Source organism: Eschrichtius robustus, chromosome 7 (genome assembly GCF_028021215.1).
Source record: "Eschrichtius robustus isolate mEscRob2 chromosome 7, mEscRob2.pri, whole genome shotgun sequence".
In the NCBI taxonomy this organism is placed as follows: Eukaryota; Metazoa; Chordata; class Mammalia; order Artiodactyla; family Eschrichtiidae; genus Eschrichtius; species Eschrichtius robustus.
Genome location: NC_090830.1, coordinates 107,244,463 through 107,260,169, shown reverse-complemented (window position 1 = coordinate 107,260,169; position 15,707 = coordinate 107,244,463). Strand labels below are relative to the sequence as shown.

At 35.9% G+C, this 15,707-nt stretch overlaps 1 protein-coding gene across 1 annotated transcript in view; it reads right to left on the bottom strand.

Annotated features, from left to right (window-relative positions):
- Positions 1 to 15,707, bottom strand: part of CC2D2B (coiled-coil and C2 domain containing 2B) — a 99,182-nt gene that overhangs the window by 54,486 nt on the left and 28,989 nt on the right. The window contains 6 exon segments of the mRNA XM_068548990.1: positions 309 to 459; positions 3,004 to 3,181; positions 5,484 to 5,602; positions 5,798 to 5,906; positions 10,942 to 11,082; positions 15,473 to 15,570. Coding sequence (XP_068405091.1) covers positions 309 to 459; positions 3,004 to 3,181; positions 5,484 to 5,602; positions 5,798 to 5,906; positions 10,942 to 11,082; positions 15,473 to 15,570 — 796 coding nt within the window.

The window sequence follows — 15,707 nt, the reverse complement described above, 5'->3', positions numbered from 1 at the left end:
AAAGGAGAGGCAGAGGCAGAGCAGCCTACCCATTCAGGAGTGGAGCTCACATTCCAGAGAGCATAGCGCCCTTGTCTCAGATGTCCTAGGAAAAGCAAAGGAGCTAATCCCGAATTTTAGATATCCCAAAGATCTGATTCAAGTCAAAGTTTTAAAAATTAGTTTAATGTCTGGAAGAAGAACTTAATTCATTTTTAACCTAATATTGTAAATATAGGATTCTTTATTCATATAAATGACCCAGGGTCATTTAGGATATGGAACTCATGAAGAAAATAGGAGGGAAGAAACATTTTTAATAAACTTACTGCTTCCTACTTCTCCATATGCAGGTATGACCAGCTTATCAGAGCTAAATTCTACATATTCCAAAACAGTTTTGCCTTTTAGCTCTGTGTTTTTAGGTAAGGGTAAATATAGTTTTGCCAATAAGCTTGTCCTTTTACTTATTTCATAAACCTAAATATAAAAGAAATGGTTGATAAATCACTGAGAGTACAAAATAGAAAAAGAACTAAAATAAAGATCATCACTAACATAATGCTTTTAAAAATACTAGAATGTAAAATAGGTATTGCTCTATAGCATTTGATCCACATGATTGTGAGAAAAGTAGATAATCCTATGTATTTAAAAGTATAATGCCTTTTACTGGTTTCAAAGAAAATCAATTGAATAAAAGGATTACAAATACAGTTCTGTGAATATAGTACATATAACACAATACCCGAATAACTTACTTTTGTGTAGCACTTTTAAAATTCTTTATCTCATTTAAACCTGATAAAAATTATAGGAAATAGGTATTATTCTTCCCATTTTGTAAATGAAGAAGTGGAGTCTCTATATGAAACTATATTAAATTTTATTAAAAGTGATAGAAACCCAGGTGAAGTGCTTAAGAAAAGGGGAGATTTGTTGGCTCATGGAATCCAAGGACAGGTTAAACAAGCTATGGGGCAGGGAAGGGAGGAAAAGTCCCAGAAGGAGTAAGGGGGTTGCTGAGTAGACTGTCCCATAGATGTCCACTGGGTACTAACCCAGGTCTTCTGATTCTGTATGCTGTGATTTCTACTATAATTCCATCAATGCCATAACTACAAACCTAAATTTTTTTCAATAGAAAAATCTCATTTTGACTTACACTGTGTTATCAGTGTTTGGGGAAACAGTGATATGTGTTCTAAGAAGAAGGAAATCAAGGGGGGGTGGTAAATGCCCCGTGAAAGATAAAAAAGAATGTACCAATCAAAAGGCTAGTTGATTAACCAAGAAAGCAGGGGAAAAGGAAAGACAAAGAGGCAAATATTTTTCTGGTCATCTAAATACTGTCCCTGTTAGAGTGAATTTAACCCAACACATTGGTCCCTTTGACAAAGGCATCCCTAATACAGAAAGGTTTGTAGGGGTTATAGCTAATGGACTTAAAGTATTTAGGTCTGTGAAAAAATTTTCTTACTGTAAATTAGTAAATTGACTAACTAAAATGAGACAATGAACTGATAAATATATTCAAATGTTGAATTGGCATTCTGATTTTACACATCATCCTTGTAAATTTATTTAGGATATGTAGATGCATTCTCATGGAACTGTTAAATCCAGTTTCTGAGACTGCAGAGCTGGAGGCCAGATCCTGGATGGTAGCAAATGTAAATGTAGAGAATTCTACCTGGAATCTCCCCAGAGACAGACTGGTCTCCTAATGGAAGCTATCAACACCACTGTGTGGCTGAGATGGAGTGTGAAGAATGAAAATAGGCATCATAAGTGGAGAAACTAGAATATTCAAAACTCTAAGTAGGAAATTGCAAGGATGTACAGAAAAAACAAGCAGTTCAGTTTGGCTGAAGTGAAGAAAGAGTAAAGAAGAATAGTAAGAAGAAAACTAGAAATGTAGGTTAGAATCTGTTCGTCTAGGGCATATAGATTTATTTAGCAAGTTAATGGTGCGATTTATCCCTAGATAGATTCCTTTCTTTCCCTGCCTCTTGTTTTGTTAAGATCATGTGCTAATTCATGGGATGATGCGGGATTCAAAATACACACTTATCTATTTTGGGAGGGGGCAGATTTTAAACTTCAAGTGGTTGGATTATTATATCACAATTTATTTTAGGTACAATAGTAGGAAAGTGTAGTCAGTATATTTTTTAAATAGAAATTTCAACAGAGGTACATTTTAAGATGATAGTAACTTGACAGCTCAGATGAACAAAATGAATACAGCTTTTGATCAGGGATAGCACAAAATTATTTTAGGCATTGAAAAATAACTTTGATTTAGATTTGTAATAATAATCTTCTCCCCATACCTCAAACTCCACCCCACACTCACATACACAAATCTTTTTATCTTTACTTTTATTTATTTTTATTTTTTTGGGGGGGTATAGTTGTTTTACAATGTTGTGTTAGTTTGTACTGTACAGCGAAGTGGAGTTCCCTGTGCTATACAGCGGGTTCTCATTAGTTAACAAATCTTTACTCCCTCCTAACTTTTCTTTCAGCTCTAGGTGCAAGTTTAACCTTTATATTAACCATCTTGTCTAAACTCCTTTACTGTCTCTAATTTTTCTCCATCATCCTATTTTCTTCTTCTTTTAGTGAAGGGATTCTTATGGTGGGGTGTTTGGGCAGGAATCAGGGGTCTGCTGTATGTGTGTTCTTTCATCAGATTCTTAAAGGGATCCAAAATTTTTAAAAAAGATGAACAAATATATATATATATTTATATATATCAAGAGACTGAAATCACCAAGTCAAGGCTGGGGCAATTTGGAGAAATCATTCAACACTTACAATAGCTATACTACTCATAGTTTAAACAACTCTCTTCTACCTCACTAACAAATGAATAATAATGCTGCACATCTAGGGTTGGCAAGAATTTTAGCAGGAAAGAAAAGATGACTTACTCATCACATATAACAGTAGCTAACAAGAAATTTAAAATTATGTATGTCATAAAATAAGATACAAAATTAAATGACAATGGCATACCTCCAAACAAATTGTTTCAGGCCAATATATTAACTGAATATTGAAAATTTGTTGAAACATGACTTTAAAATCAAACTGTAGGGGAGATACTGAAGTGCAAGAAACCTGTTTATTGTTGTATAATATTTTAATAAAATATTTAAGCTTCTGAATTTTGGCTCTCCTCCTTTGTTCGTGCCTAAAAATTAAATAAACCTTTAATGGACCCTTGAAAAGCAAACCAGATATAAAATATTATTCTTTTCAAAATGCACCTCAACATGTTAAAATATGATCATTTTAGAGGACAAATAACATTTGAGCCCAATAACATTTGCCTATATGTGGATAAAAGCCTTTCCTACTCGTCAAATGTTTTTTTAAAAAGACATTTACTCAAAAATACAAAAAGAACTAAAATTAAGGTACCATAAATCATTCAGCTATTTTACTAAATTATAACTTAAAGAGATTATAGCACTTACCCATTATAAGATGTCTTATGAGAGGAGAAAGCTGAGGGACTTAGGAATGGTGGTGGGGGAGCTTGAATCGAGAATTCAAAAATATTTTCTAACTTTTAAAAGACACACACACACTCACACACACCATGTCTTCAATAACCTCAAGGAGGTGGCTCTAAGTCAATAGGCTTGCTGTGTCCTCTTAAATGTCTTTGTGAATCTCTTTAGGCTTTAGGTTGTATACCTTTTTTTCCCCAGGACATTGTTTCTCTGAACCCAAAGATCAGACAGGCAAGCCAGAGAGGTTACTTTCCTGGGGCTGCTATGAAAACACTTTTTGGGGAAGAAATTGATCCACTCAATGATATGAGACTACCAAAGAGAGTCTTCAATCCATCCATTCATTTGTTCACTCAACCAACATTTACTGAATGTCTTCTCAGCTGCAAGGCAACTGACCTAATGATATTTAAGACTTGATCCTGCTTTTCAGAAGGTAGAAGACTAGCTGGAAGATAAGCCATAGGATGAAAAATAAAATCCCCTTCTGTTCTCCATCCTAATCATCCTATAGGCCAGTATCTCCCTGCCCCCATATCTGCTCATCTTCTCTGTAACCTTCTCAGAGGGTTATGGGACAAAAGATTACTTACTCTTCCTGTCTCCCTGTAGGCCTTTTTTGACCTTCCTCCCAATTACCTTTAAAGAAATAGTTTCATAAAATAAGTCCTCTGAAAGTAGTTTAAATAATGAGCTTATGAACTGATTATGAAAATTTGTTAATTTGGGATTATATTTATCCTCATGAAATCTTGCCTTTTTCTTCACCTGTAAACTCTTTTTAATTTTTCTTTAATCCCTGTACTCCTTTCACCTCTATCCTTGACATCAGTATATTATTGTTTTCTAGAGAATCAATTCTTATTCAACTAGACATTTTAAATGGATAATGACAGCAGTGCCACATGACAACAATAGCTTTGAAAAGATATAAAGCATTATATTGCCTTTTGCCTTGACCTCCACTAAGTTTTAGCCTAGGCTTTCCAGCACAGATATCTTCCTCCTTCTCTTTCTCCTTTTTACTTCCAACTTCCATTTTATGGTTATTCTCTTGTCCTCATTTAGATGGTCCTTTTGCATGGATGTCTTACATAATAAATCATCTTGGGCCCTTTTTGGAAGTAGGTATAGAACAAATAAAACATTGCTTCACTGCTGCACTTCTCTAGTCAGAAAGAAGGTAATGATAATTGTGCCTTTGTGTTTGCTACTCTTTATGTTCATTTAAAAGTTTAACCACCTATTCATTCATTTAATGAAGATTAGTATTTATTGGGCACACACTACCTTCCAACACCATGCTAAATGATGCACATGCACAGTACTCAGAGATGAATCTGTACCAAGTGTTCCATGGGACAGAGATGTTGGAAAGTTGTACCTAGTTCAGTGCTCTAAGTTGCTACATCCTCTTTAAGGGAGATGAGATCCAAAGGCTTAGAGATGGGAGAAATGGGAATCGGCATGACATCTGTTTATGCATGGATGTCCTAGGAGTAGGGAGAAAACCTTAAAGCTCAAGGAAGAAGTCACAACTGAGAAGGAAAGAAGCTTGCATTGTCAAAGTAGAAAATTGTCCAGAGGGCCTTTTCTATACCAAACACTTTCTATGAAAGCCAGGAGGTCCTTCAACAAGCAAGGGTGACCATATAACCTTATTTTTCACAGTGGCTTTATATTCCACCTATCTATACCTGAACAAAAATTACTACCGTAGCAAAACAAAAAACAATCATCAGTCTAAACTGAGTTATGTCCCACCTCAGTCATGAATTAGAAGTGTGACCCCCATCTCTAAGATGAAGATAATACCATAGAGCTATGATGGCAATTAAATGTGCAAATATATTTTTTAAACTCAGCATGCTAAGTGCCTGGTATATGGTACTCACTCAAGAAATCTAATGTTATTAAAAAAACAATACAATTACTAGACAATATATAATGAAGAAATAATCCTTTAAAAATGCTTACAGTGAACATCTAGATAAGTTTGTTAATTCTGCTGTGAAAGAAAGTTGTGGCATCAAGGTAATTGGATTTATTCTTTCAATATCTATTTCTTCAAATTCTGAAGCTAAATATGAGAAGCTCTAGAAACAGAAAAATAAATATATAATTTACAATGTAAGTTCATTGCTTAGGACAATTATTCTTAAAATTAAACTTTATTTCTTATATTTGTCATTTTCTTGGGTAACTGTTACAAATACCAAGATTTCCTATTCTACCAAACAAATATTATAACTAGTTAAGATGAGTTGAATGTTATTTTGCAATATAAATACCTCCTGTTTCTCCCCATTCTTAAATGCTTTTCCTTCAGTTTTCTTCTGAGTCTCAGACATTTTTGACAATTCTTCTTGTTTTTGTTCATCACATTTATTCATTTTCATCCTAATTAATAATAAATAGAATTATTTAAAGCAGGAATAATGGATTTGAGAGTTGTTAGAGATCTTGCCAACACACACACACACACACACACACACACACCACAATTTCTTACATAAAATAATTTTACATCCCAAGGAAATTATCAGTATGATACACACACATATATATGTATATACATAAAACTTCATAAACTTGTTCTTAGTTTTCACAGATTTCTCCCTACTTAGTGTCTTCAGCCTTTTCTAAGGACATCAAGAAACCTCTCTGGTGAGAATAAGTAACCAAGGGGGATGGAAGATATAAATTTAAGGGCACATGCCATGTTTCCTCTCATTTTGCTTCCTCTCATATTTTAAAAAAAATTTTTGGCCTTGCCACATGGCATGCAGGATCTTAGTTCCCCGACCAGGGAGCGAACCCGTGCCCCCTGTAGTAGAAGCGTGGAGTCTTAACCCCTGGACTGCCAGGGAAGTCCCTCTCATATTTTTTAAGCTGTGAGAACATGAGCATGTGTAAGGGCAGGACACTATAGGAATATTAAGTGGTAAATCTCAGTTATACTCCTTGGGGTTTATGCATAAACAGTAAGCAGTTCATGACATTACTACTACCACTACTACAACTACCACCACCACCACCACCACTAACAACAACGGCAACTACTACTACTACTATCACTACTACAACTAGTACCACCACCACTAACAACAACAACTACTACTACTACTATCACTACTACAACTAGTACCACTACCACCACTAACAACAATGACAACTACTACCACTACTACTATCACTACTACAACTACCACCACCACCACCACTAACAACAATGACAACTGCTACTACTACTATCACTAGTACAACTAGTACCACCACCACTAACAACAACTACTACTACTATCACTACTACAACTAGTACCACCACCACTAACAACAACGACAACTACTACTACTATCACTAGTACAACTAGTACCACCACCACTAACAACAATGACAACTATTACCACTACTACTATCACTACAACTACCACCACCACCACCACCACTAACAACGATGACAACTACTACTACTATTATCACTACTACAACTAGTACCACCACCACCACTACCACTAATAACTACTACTACTACCACCACTACTACTAGTAGTAGTAGCAGCAGCTAACTTTTACATTGTACTTACTAAGCACATGCCAGGCTTATTCTAAGTACTTTACACATATTAACTCATTTAATTCTCACAGCAACCCTACGAAGTAGGTATTACTATTATTCCTCTTCTATTAGTAGTCCAGCAAAACCCCAGTTCTCTGGAACCCTTTCAGAAAATAATTGGTCTGGGAGTTGACTTTATTCTTTTCAGTTCAAAGTTCAGCTTTTTATTTTTAATCTTTTAAAAAGGAGATTCTTTGATAAGTATTATATGCTCTGTTGGGAATAGAAAATGGTGCAGCTGCTTTGGAAAACACTCTGGCAGTTCCTCAAAATGTTAAGCACTGAGTTACCATATGATCTGGCAATTCCATTCCTAGGTATATACCCAAGAAAAATAAAAACTATATCTACACACGTGAGGAGTGACTTCTAATAGGAAGATAGTTCTACTGGGGGGGGGGTGCCTAAAATGTTATAAAATGTTAATTGTGGTGATGCTCGCACAATGCTGTGAACATACTAAAAACCACTGAACTGTACACTTTAAATGGATGAACTGTATGGTATGTGAATTATATCTCATTATCATTGTAAAATATCATATGCTTTTTGCCTTCTGCAGTAAAATATAGGGAACCTAGTGTAGATACTACCTATATGGGCTAGAGACCAGACTACCTGTGTTGAAGCCCAGACCCATTACTGACACTATGGAATTTGGGCAAGTTACTTAAGTACTCTATGCCTTACTTTTCTCATCTGAAAATTGGGTTGTTATGAGAATTAAATGCACTAATTCATGTAAAGTGCTCAGCCCAGTGCTTGGAGTATAACAAACACTCAACAAATATTATTATTATTTTCCTCTGCTTCAGGGTAATCAATATGAAAGTCAATTAACTTACTGTTTAATCCAATGGCTCTCAAACTTTGTCACATGTTAAAATCACCTGGGGATATTTTTAAAGTTCCTGATGCCCAGACCATACTTCGTACCAACTAAATCATAATAGTGGTTTTTAGATCTCTCCCAGGTGATTCCAGGGTGGAGTAACTTAGGCAATGTACAGTATTCAGACAATAGGTGTTTTAACAGGCAGTCTCTTTTTGAGGAGATCACTGAGACAGTGGTCTTGGTTCCACAGCTTCCTCCTTTCTATTCAGTAGCTCTGGGAAATGACATGGATTTTCCTGCTTGAATAGCTTGCTCTTTCTGTATCTTTTAAAAGCCCCTCTGACAGTTATCTGGATCCCTTCCAGGTAAGTAGGAGCCTAACAGAGAACACAGGTGAAGACAATATACAGGAATCTGGGTTCACCGTGCTACTTACCAGTGCTGTGGTTTGGGTTCAGTAGCCAATATACAACAAGGTCTGTGGCTACTTACCCAGGCAGTTTCTCTAAGTTTAATGTAGTGTTGGTAACGTTTGACAAGGAAAATTTATTGCCTGAATGAGAAGACAGGACTATATCCTCAACTTCCTGCTATTTTATTCTGCCACCATCACTTCATAAAACCTGCTCTAATTTCTCAATCAGTAACCTCCATGTGAGGAAATCCAATGAACATTTTTAGTCCTAGACTTAACTGATTCTTCAGAAGCATTAAACACTATTAACCCTCCCTCCTGTTTAAAATACTCCCCTTTCTTTGCCTCTGTGGCAAAACACTCTAACTGGTGTTTCTCTGTCCCTCCTCTGGTTTCTCCTCCTCTATCAAGCCATTCAAGGCAGTTTCTCAAGACTTAGCTCTCGGCCCTCTTTTCATCTCATTCTCTACCCTCTCCCTAACCAGATTCATGCACACACATGGCTTCAATTACTATTACTCTGCCACAAAATTCAGCATTTTTCTTTCTAGTACAAACCATACATCCAGCTGCCCATTCAGTTGCTTTATTTAGGGATGTCTCAAAAGCTTATCAAATTCGATATGCCCAAAACCAAATATATGAAGAAAAGATAACCTGAGCTCAGTGTCTAGGTCCCAGGTCTTCCTGTCATAAGTACTGTCTTTCACATAGGCCTGGCTACAAGCTTATTCAATTAGGGTTTACAAGGTGAAGGCCTGTGTTGAGGTTGCTGGTGATACACTTAGCCTGGAAACAGAGTTCCCAGGAGCATTTCAAACATCAGCTTTTCTAGTTGATCAGAATGATACTTTGCTCTTTGTAGTGAGGTGGATGGACCTAGAGTCTGTCATACAGAGTGAAGTTAAGTCAGAAAGAGAAAAACAAATACCGTATGCTAACACATATATATGGAATCTAAAAAAAAAAATGGTTCTGATGAACCTAGGGGCAGGACAGGAATAAAGACACAGATGTAGAGAATGGACTTGAGGACACGGGGAGGGGGAAGGGGAAGCTGGGACGAAGTGAGAGAGTAACATTGGGCATATATACACTACCAAATGTAAAATAGATAGCTAGTGGGAAGCAGCCGCATAGCACAGGGAGATCAGCTTGGTGCTTTGCGACCACCTAGAGGGGTGGCATAAGGAGGGTGGGAGGGAGACGCAAGAGGGAGGGGATATGGGGATATATGTATGCATATAGCTGATTCACTTTATTATACAGCAGAAACTAACACAACATTGTAAAGCAATTATACTCCAATAAAGATGTTAAAAAAAAAAAAGAATGATACTTTGCTCAAGTGAAATGCCCCATTTTAGGGTAGCTGGGGCTAGCTAGTCCTGTTGCGGCCAGACTCATCACTGACACTGTGGGGTTTAGTTCAGAAGTCTACAGGAGCAATCTGGAGAGGCAAACCCAAGCCAAAGTCCACTGGGAAAGTTGAATGGTAAATGTCAGAAGGAACAAATGCAAAGGGCCTCAGGTGGGATTGGAGTTTAGTAGAATAAGAGTAGGTGGTGAGCAGGCAATATTGGTCCAGAGCTACCGTTCTGAACAAGCTTATTGCATCTGTGACTCTCCTTTTCTGAAGAGGGGTTCATAATGCACGAGTGTGTTAGACCGGTTTAAAAGATGAGAGGCAAGTCAGCAAGTTTACATGAATTCAGGAGCCTAAGATAAACAAAGTCCATGCAGGGTTAGGTTTAGAAACTGTCAGAAGCACTTTTGTTAAAAACTACTACAGCAGGAAAAACAATCAACAAAGCTAAACATCTTTCTTAATTGCCTGAAATTATAGTAATCTTTTATAGTTTTGAAAAACAAAAGACCCAGGACAATGGCTTGTGGGAGAGAACCAGTTATTTCACTGTGGGTTCACAATATTTCACTGTGGCTTCACAAACAGCTTAAGAAGTGATTAACAAGCAAAGTTTTTAATTTGTAACTATCTCCTCCACTAGATATGTTTTTGTGACTTACATGTTCCATCTAGAAGTATGATTGCTGGGTCTATGTTTAACTTTATCAAAAAGTGCCAAACTGTTTCCAAAGTAGCTGCGCCATTCTGCATTTCCACCAGCCATCAGTGAGAGTTCCTGTTGCTTTGCCAGCATTTGTTATTGCCTTTTTCTTTTCTTTCTTTCTTCTCTCTATTCTTTTTTTTTTTTTTTTTTTGGATTTTAGCCATTCTAATAGGTGTGTAGTGTATCCCACTGCAGTTTTAGTTTACATTTCCCTATTGACATAACATAATGTTGAGCATTGTTTCCTGTGTTCATTTGCCATCCATATACCTTCTTTAATGAAGTGTCTGTTCAAATATTTTGCCCATTTTTAAATTGAGTTGTCTTATTAAGTTGTAAGTATTGTTTATACATTCAAAATACAAGTTCTTTGTTGACTACGTCAAATAGTTGACTAGCTTCTGGATTTTCTTTTCCAAGTTACTGTGAATTCCCAGTTATTCGTGGGCAGCTCCTCAGGAGACCTATAAGAACAAATAGAGCAGCCACTCACCTCTGAAACTGCAACTTTATCGAGGTGCTTGTAAACCCTTGGCGTTGTCGAAGGGATTTCATCTGTTTCCAAGTCCATAATATACTGTGTAGCAGGGAGAAGTCCTTTTCCTTTTCTAAATCATAGAGCTGTTTTGTATTACTACAATAATGTTAGATTAAAAATATGTTAGTGGGGTTTCCCTGGTGGTGCAGTGGTTAAGAATCTGCCTGCTAATGCAGGGGACATGGGTTTGAGCCCTGGTCTGGGAAGATCCCATATGCCGCGAAGCAACTAAGCCCGTGAGCCACAACTACTGAGCCCATGCGCCACAACTACTGAGCCTGCGCTCTAGCACCCGTAAGCCACAACTACTGAGCCCGCGTGCCACAACTACTGAAGTCTGCGTGCCTAGAGCCTGTGCTCTGCAACAAGAGAAGCCACCGCAATAAGTCTGCACACCGCAATGAAGAGTAGCCCCTGCTCACCACAACTAGAGAAAGCCCGCACGCAGCAATGAAGACCCAATGCAGCCAAAAACAAATAAATAAAATAAATAAATTTTAAAAAATATGTTAGTGGATTAGAACTACAGTACAAGTCATTACAAATGGCCTGGAAGAATGTATTGTACTAACTCTTCTGGGCCCTTCCACCCTTCCTTTTTTTTTTCATTTTACCCACATCTTGTTGTAGAGAATGAAATTCCATTTAGAGATTCATACCTCTTAAAGATTTTTCACTATTCAAAACTGCTCTGCTAACATCCATGTATTTCCAGATTTTCTGGACATTCTGTAGTATATTTCTTATACATTTTTTCAGAGTAACAATTAGAACCATTGCTTCAAATTTAGAGGTACTTTGCCTGATGGGTAGTGAGCGGATTATTTGGATGTTGAAGTAATATACTATTACTGGTTTCCTGACTTTGCAAACACACTATAGTAAGGCAAATTATGCTGATTGACTTTCTAATATTAAATCATCCTTGCATTCCTGGAATGACCACAGTTTAGCTATATTATTTGATAAAATTCTGTTTAGCTATTTCATGAATGAAATTGGGTTGCAGTATTTTTTGTATTGTTGTTAGGTTTTAATTTCAAGGATAAGATAACCTCATAAACTGAAGTCCCGAGTTTATCAATTTTTTATCAAACATCTGGATTTGTTGATTCTATCCTAGCTTTCTTATTAATTTCTGTTCTCTTTATTTCATTCCTTCTATCCTTTTCCCTAGCTTTCTAAGAAAGATGCTTAGCTCATTAATTTTCAACCTTTCTTTTTCTCTAACATATGTATTTAAATAATCAAATTTTCCTCTGAGAATTATTTTAGCTGTATCTCACAAATTTTGATACGTATTAGTTTTTTATCAGTAAATTCAAAACATTTTCCAATGATCAATATGATGTCTTCTCTGGCTAACAAATTATTTAGACCTGTATTTCTTAATTTCCAAACATATGGAGATTTCCTAGCAATATTTTTTGCATTTTTGTATTGGGTTTCTGCACTAAATGATTTAAATCCTTTGAATATATTGAGACTCTGAGATTTGTTGAGATAACGTAAGGTCAATTTTTGTAAATGTTCCATGTGTTCTTGAAGACAGTGGTATTTTGCAGTTGTTAGGTACAATATTCTACAAATACACCAAGTCAAGTCTATTAAGCATGTTGTTCAAATCTTCTATATCCTTAATAAGATTTTTTGGTTTATTTATTCCATCAATTACTGAGAGGAATGTGTTAAAATTGCCCAATACATTTGTGAATTGCTATTTTTCCTTATATTCCTGTCAAATTTTGCTTTATGTATTTTGAAGCCATATGATATGCATATATGTATATGTCTGTGTGTGTGTGTGTGTGTGTATGCACACGTTTGAATTAAACCATATATTCTGATGTAGTCCTCTAGCTCTAGTAAAGCTTTTTGCCTTAAAGATCTATTTTATCTTATACTAGCTTAGCTATGCCAGCTTTCTTTTGTTAGTGTTTATGTGGCATATTTTTTCCATTATTTTATTCTCTAACTTTCTATATCCCTATGCTCTAGATAAGTCTCTCCTAAATAACATATAACTGGATTTTTAAAAATCCAATTATTGGGCTTCCCTCGTGGCACAGTGGTTAAGAATCTGCCTGCCAATGCAGGGGACACGGGTTCGAGCCCTGGTCCAGGAAGATCCCACATGCCACGGAGCAACTAAGCCCGTGCGCCACAACTACTGAGCTCATGTGCCACAACTACTGAAGCCCATGTACATAGAGCCCGTGCTCCGCAACAAGAGAAGCCACCGCAGTGAGAAGCCCGCGCACCGCAACGAAGAGTAGCCCCTGCTTGCCACAACTAGAGAAAGCCCACGCGCAGCGACAAAGACCCAATGCAGCCAAAAATAATAAAAATAAAATAAAATAAAATTCAGACATAACTGCCACAAAGAAAAATTCCAGAAAAAAATCCAATTATTTTAATCCAGTCTAGATAAAAATGGATCACTTAACTCACTTAGATATATTTAGGTTTAACTCCACCATTTTCTTTTATGCTTTCTCCTTGTCTCATCAGTCTCTACAGTCCCTTTTCTCTCTATTTTTTTTTTTTTGCCTTCTTTTGGATTGTTTGAGTATTTTCTTATTACCCTATTTTCCTCTTCAATTGATTTGGAAGATATATTTAATTCTCTTTCTTTAGAGGTCACAAGTTAAAATCTAAGTCCTTGATTTATCAAAGTCTAATATTAAGCTTTACCTTTATTCTCCTCCTAGTCAATGCAAATATCTTTAATTACATTAACCCTTCTCCATTCTTTACTCCATTCTAAAAGTTTTATATTTTAACTCTCTCTGTATTTTTATACACTGTAAGACATCATTACATCACTACAGGATTGTTCATTGAGACTTACCCACATATTTACCACTCTCTTTGCTCCTCAATCCTTCCTTACTTGCTCTGTGTTCCTTATGCCAATGACTGTTCTTTGCCTTAAGTTGTAGTTAATTTTATAAATAACACTAGTTTGTTTTGTAAATACTGAAGGTTTCTGTTCATTCACTCATTCATTCAACTAACATTTATTGAGAGTACACTATGTGCCAGTACTTGTACAAGGCATATGTCAACTTCCTCAAGTAATATTGTTTGCATTTAACTAGGTTATTCTAGGAAACCAATTATTTAAAACAACTTGCCTCTAGTGGTTAAGAGCTTGTAGAGCCATTTCAGGTCAATGGGCAGAGAGTCAGGGAAATTCTTTAACTATCAAATCACTCTCACAGTTGTCATATCTTTGTGCATAGTTTAACTTTCTACCCAATAAGTACCTCCCAGAGAGCTTTCCTGCTTTTGGAGATTCCTTGACACATAATCATGTGTTGACTTGAAATTAATTTTCCAGTTATTTTATTCTTTCCTAACTTCTCTTCCCAATGAGTCTATCAGCCAATGATTCCCAACTTGTAGATCACGTTTTTTTACAGGGGTCCTTAACTCTATATACTATCTGAGTATTGTTTTTAGACTGAATTAATAATATATCTTGCACATATGTGTATGTGGACTAATTCTCAAACATATACAAACACTTGAGATAAATATAATCCAAGTCAATTGAAAGGTATTAATAAGTTCAGAGTAGTTTTTAATCAACATGTATTTTTTAAAAATAGACTGTAAAACTACAACTACTTTCATGTGACACTTCTATGAAATATTCTTACACAAAAATGAGTTTTTACGAAAGGTTGGAACCATTTCTATAACTGCCTAAAGACTAAGGATCTTCAGCAATCCTACTCCTGGGTATATACCCAGAAAAAATGAAAACTCTAATTCAAAAAGATACATGCACCCCAATGTTCATAGCAGCACTACCTACAATAGCAAAGATATGGAAACAACCCCCAAGGGCCCATCAACAGATGATTGGCTTAAGAAAAAAAAAATACACATACACACCCACACACACACACACACTGGAATATTACTCAGCCATAAAAAAGAACGGAATAGTGTAATTTGCAGCAACATATGGACTTAGAGAATATTTTACTTATGAAGTAAGTCAAAAAGAGAAAGACAAATACTATATGACATCACTTATATGTGGAATCTAAAAAATAATACAAATCAATCTATACACAAAACAGAAACAAACTCCAGACATAGAAAAGAAATTTATGGTTACCAAAGGGGAGAAGGAGGGAAGCAGGAACAAATTATAAGTAATGGATTAACAGATACAAACTACTATACCTAAAATAGACAAGCAACAAAGATTTACTGTATAGCACAGGGAATTATATTCAATATCTTGTAATAACCTATAATGGAATATAATCTGAAAAAAATACAACTGAATCACTTTACTGTACACCTGAAACTAACAAAATATTGTAAATCAACTATACTTCAGTTTAAGAAAAAGAGTAAGGATATTGTTATTTTCTTATTTTATATCATCCATAGCATTGTACTATACCCTGTCTAAAGAAATTACTTAATAAATGCTTCATGAATACATGAATGGCCTAAAACCTACCTTATCTGCCAATAATAATCCTGTAAAGATTTTCTGGTCAGCTGGCTTGTTTCCAAATTTTCATTTGCTAATTTGGTAGCATCCTTCAGTGCTTTAAGCTACAACAAAGAAAAGAGCTTTTTTGGTACATTTCATCCACTTGTTACCATCACGCCAATTCACCTGTAGGTCTAGGTATGAGCAGCAGAAGCACAAGTGTATAACTTTTTGTGTATTACTGTCTTGTCTTCCAAAA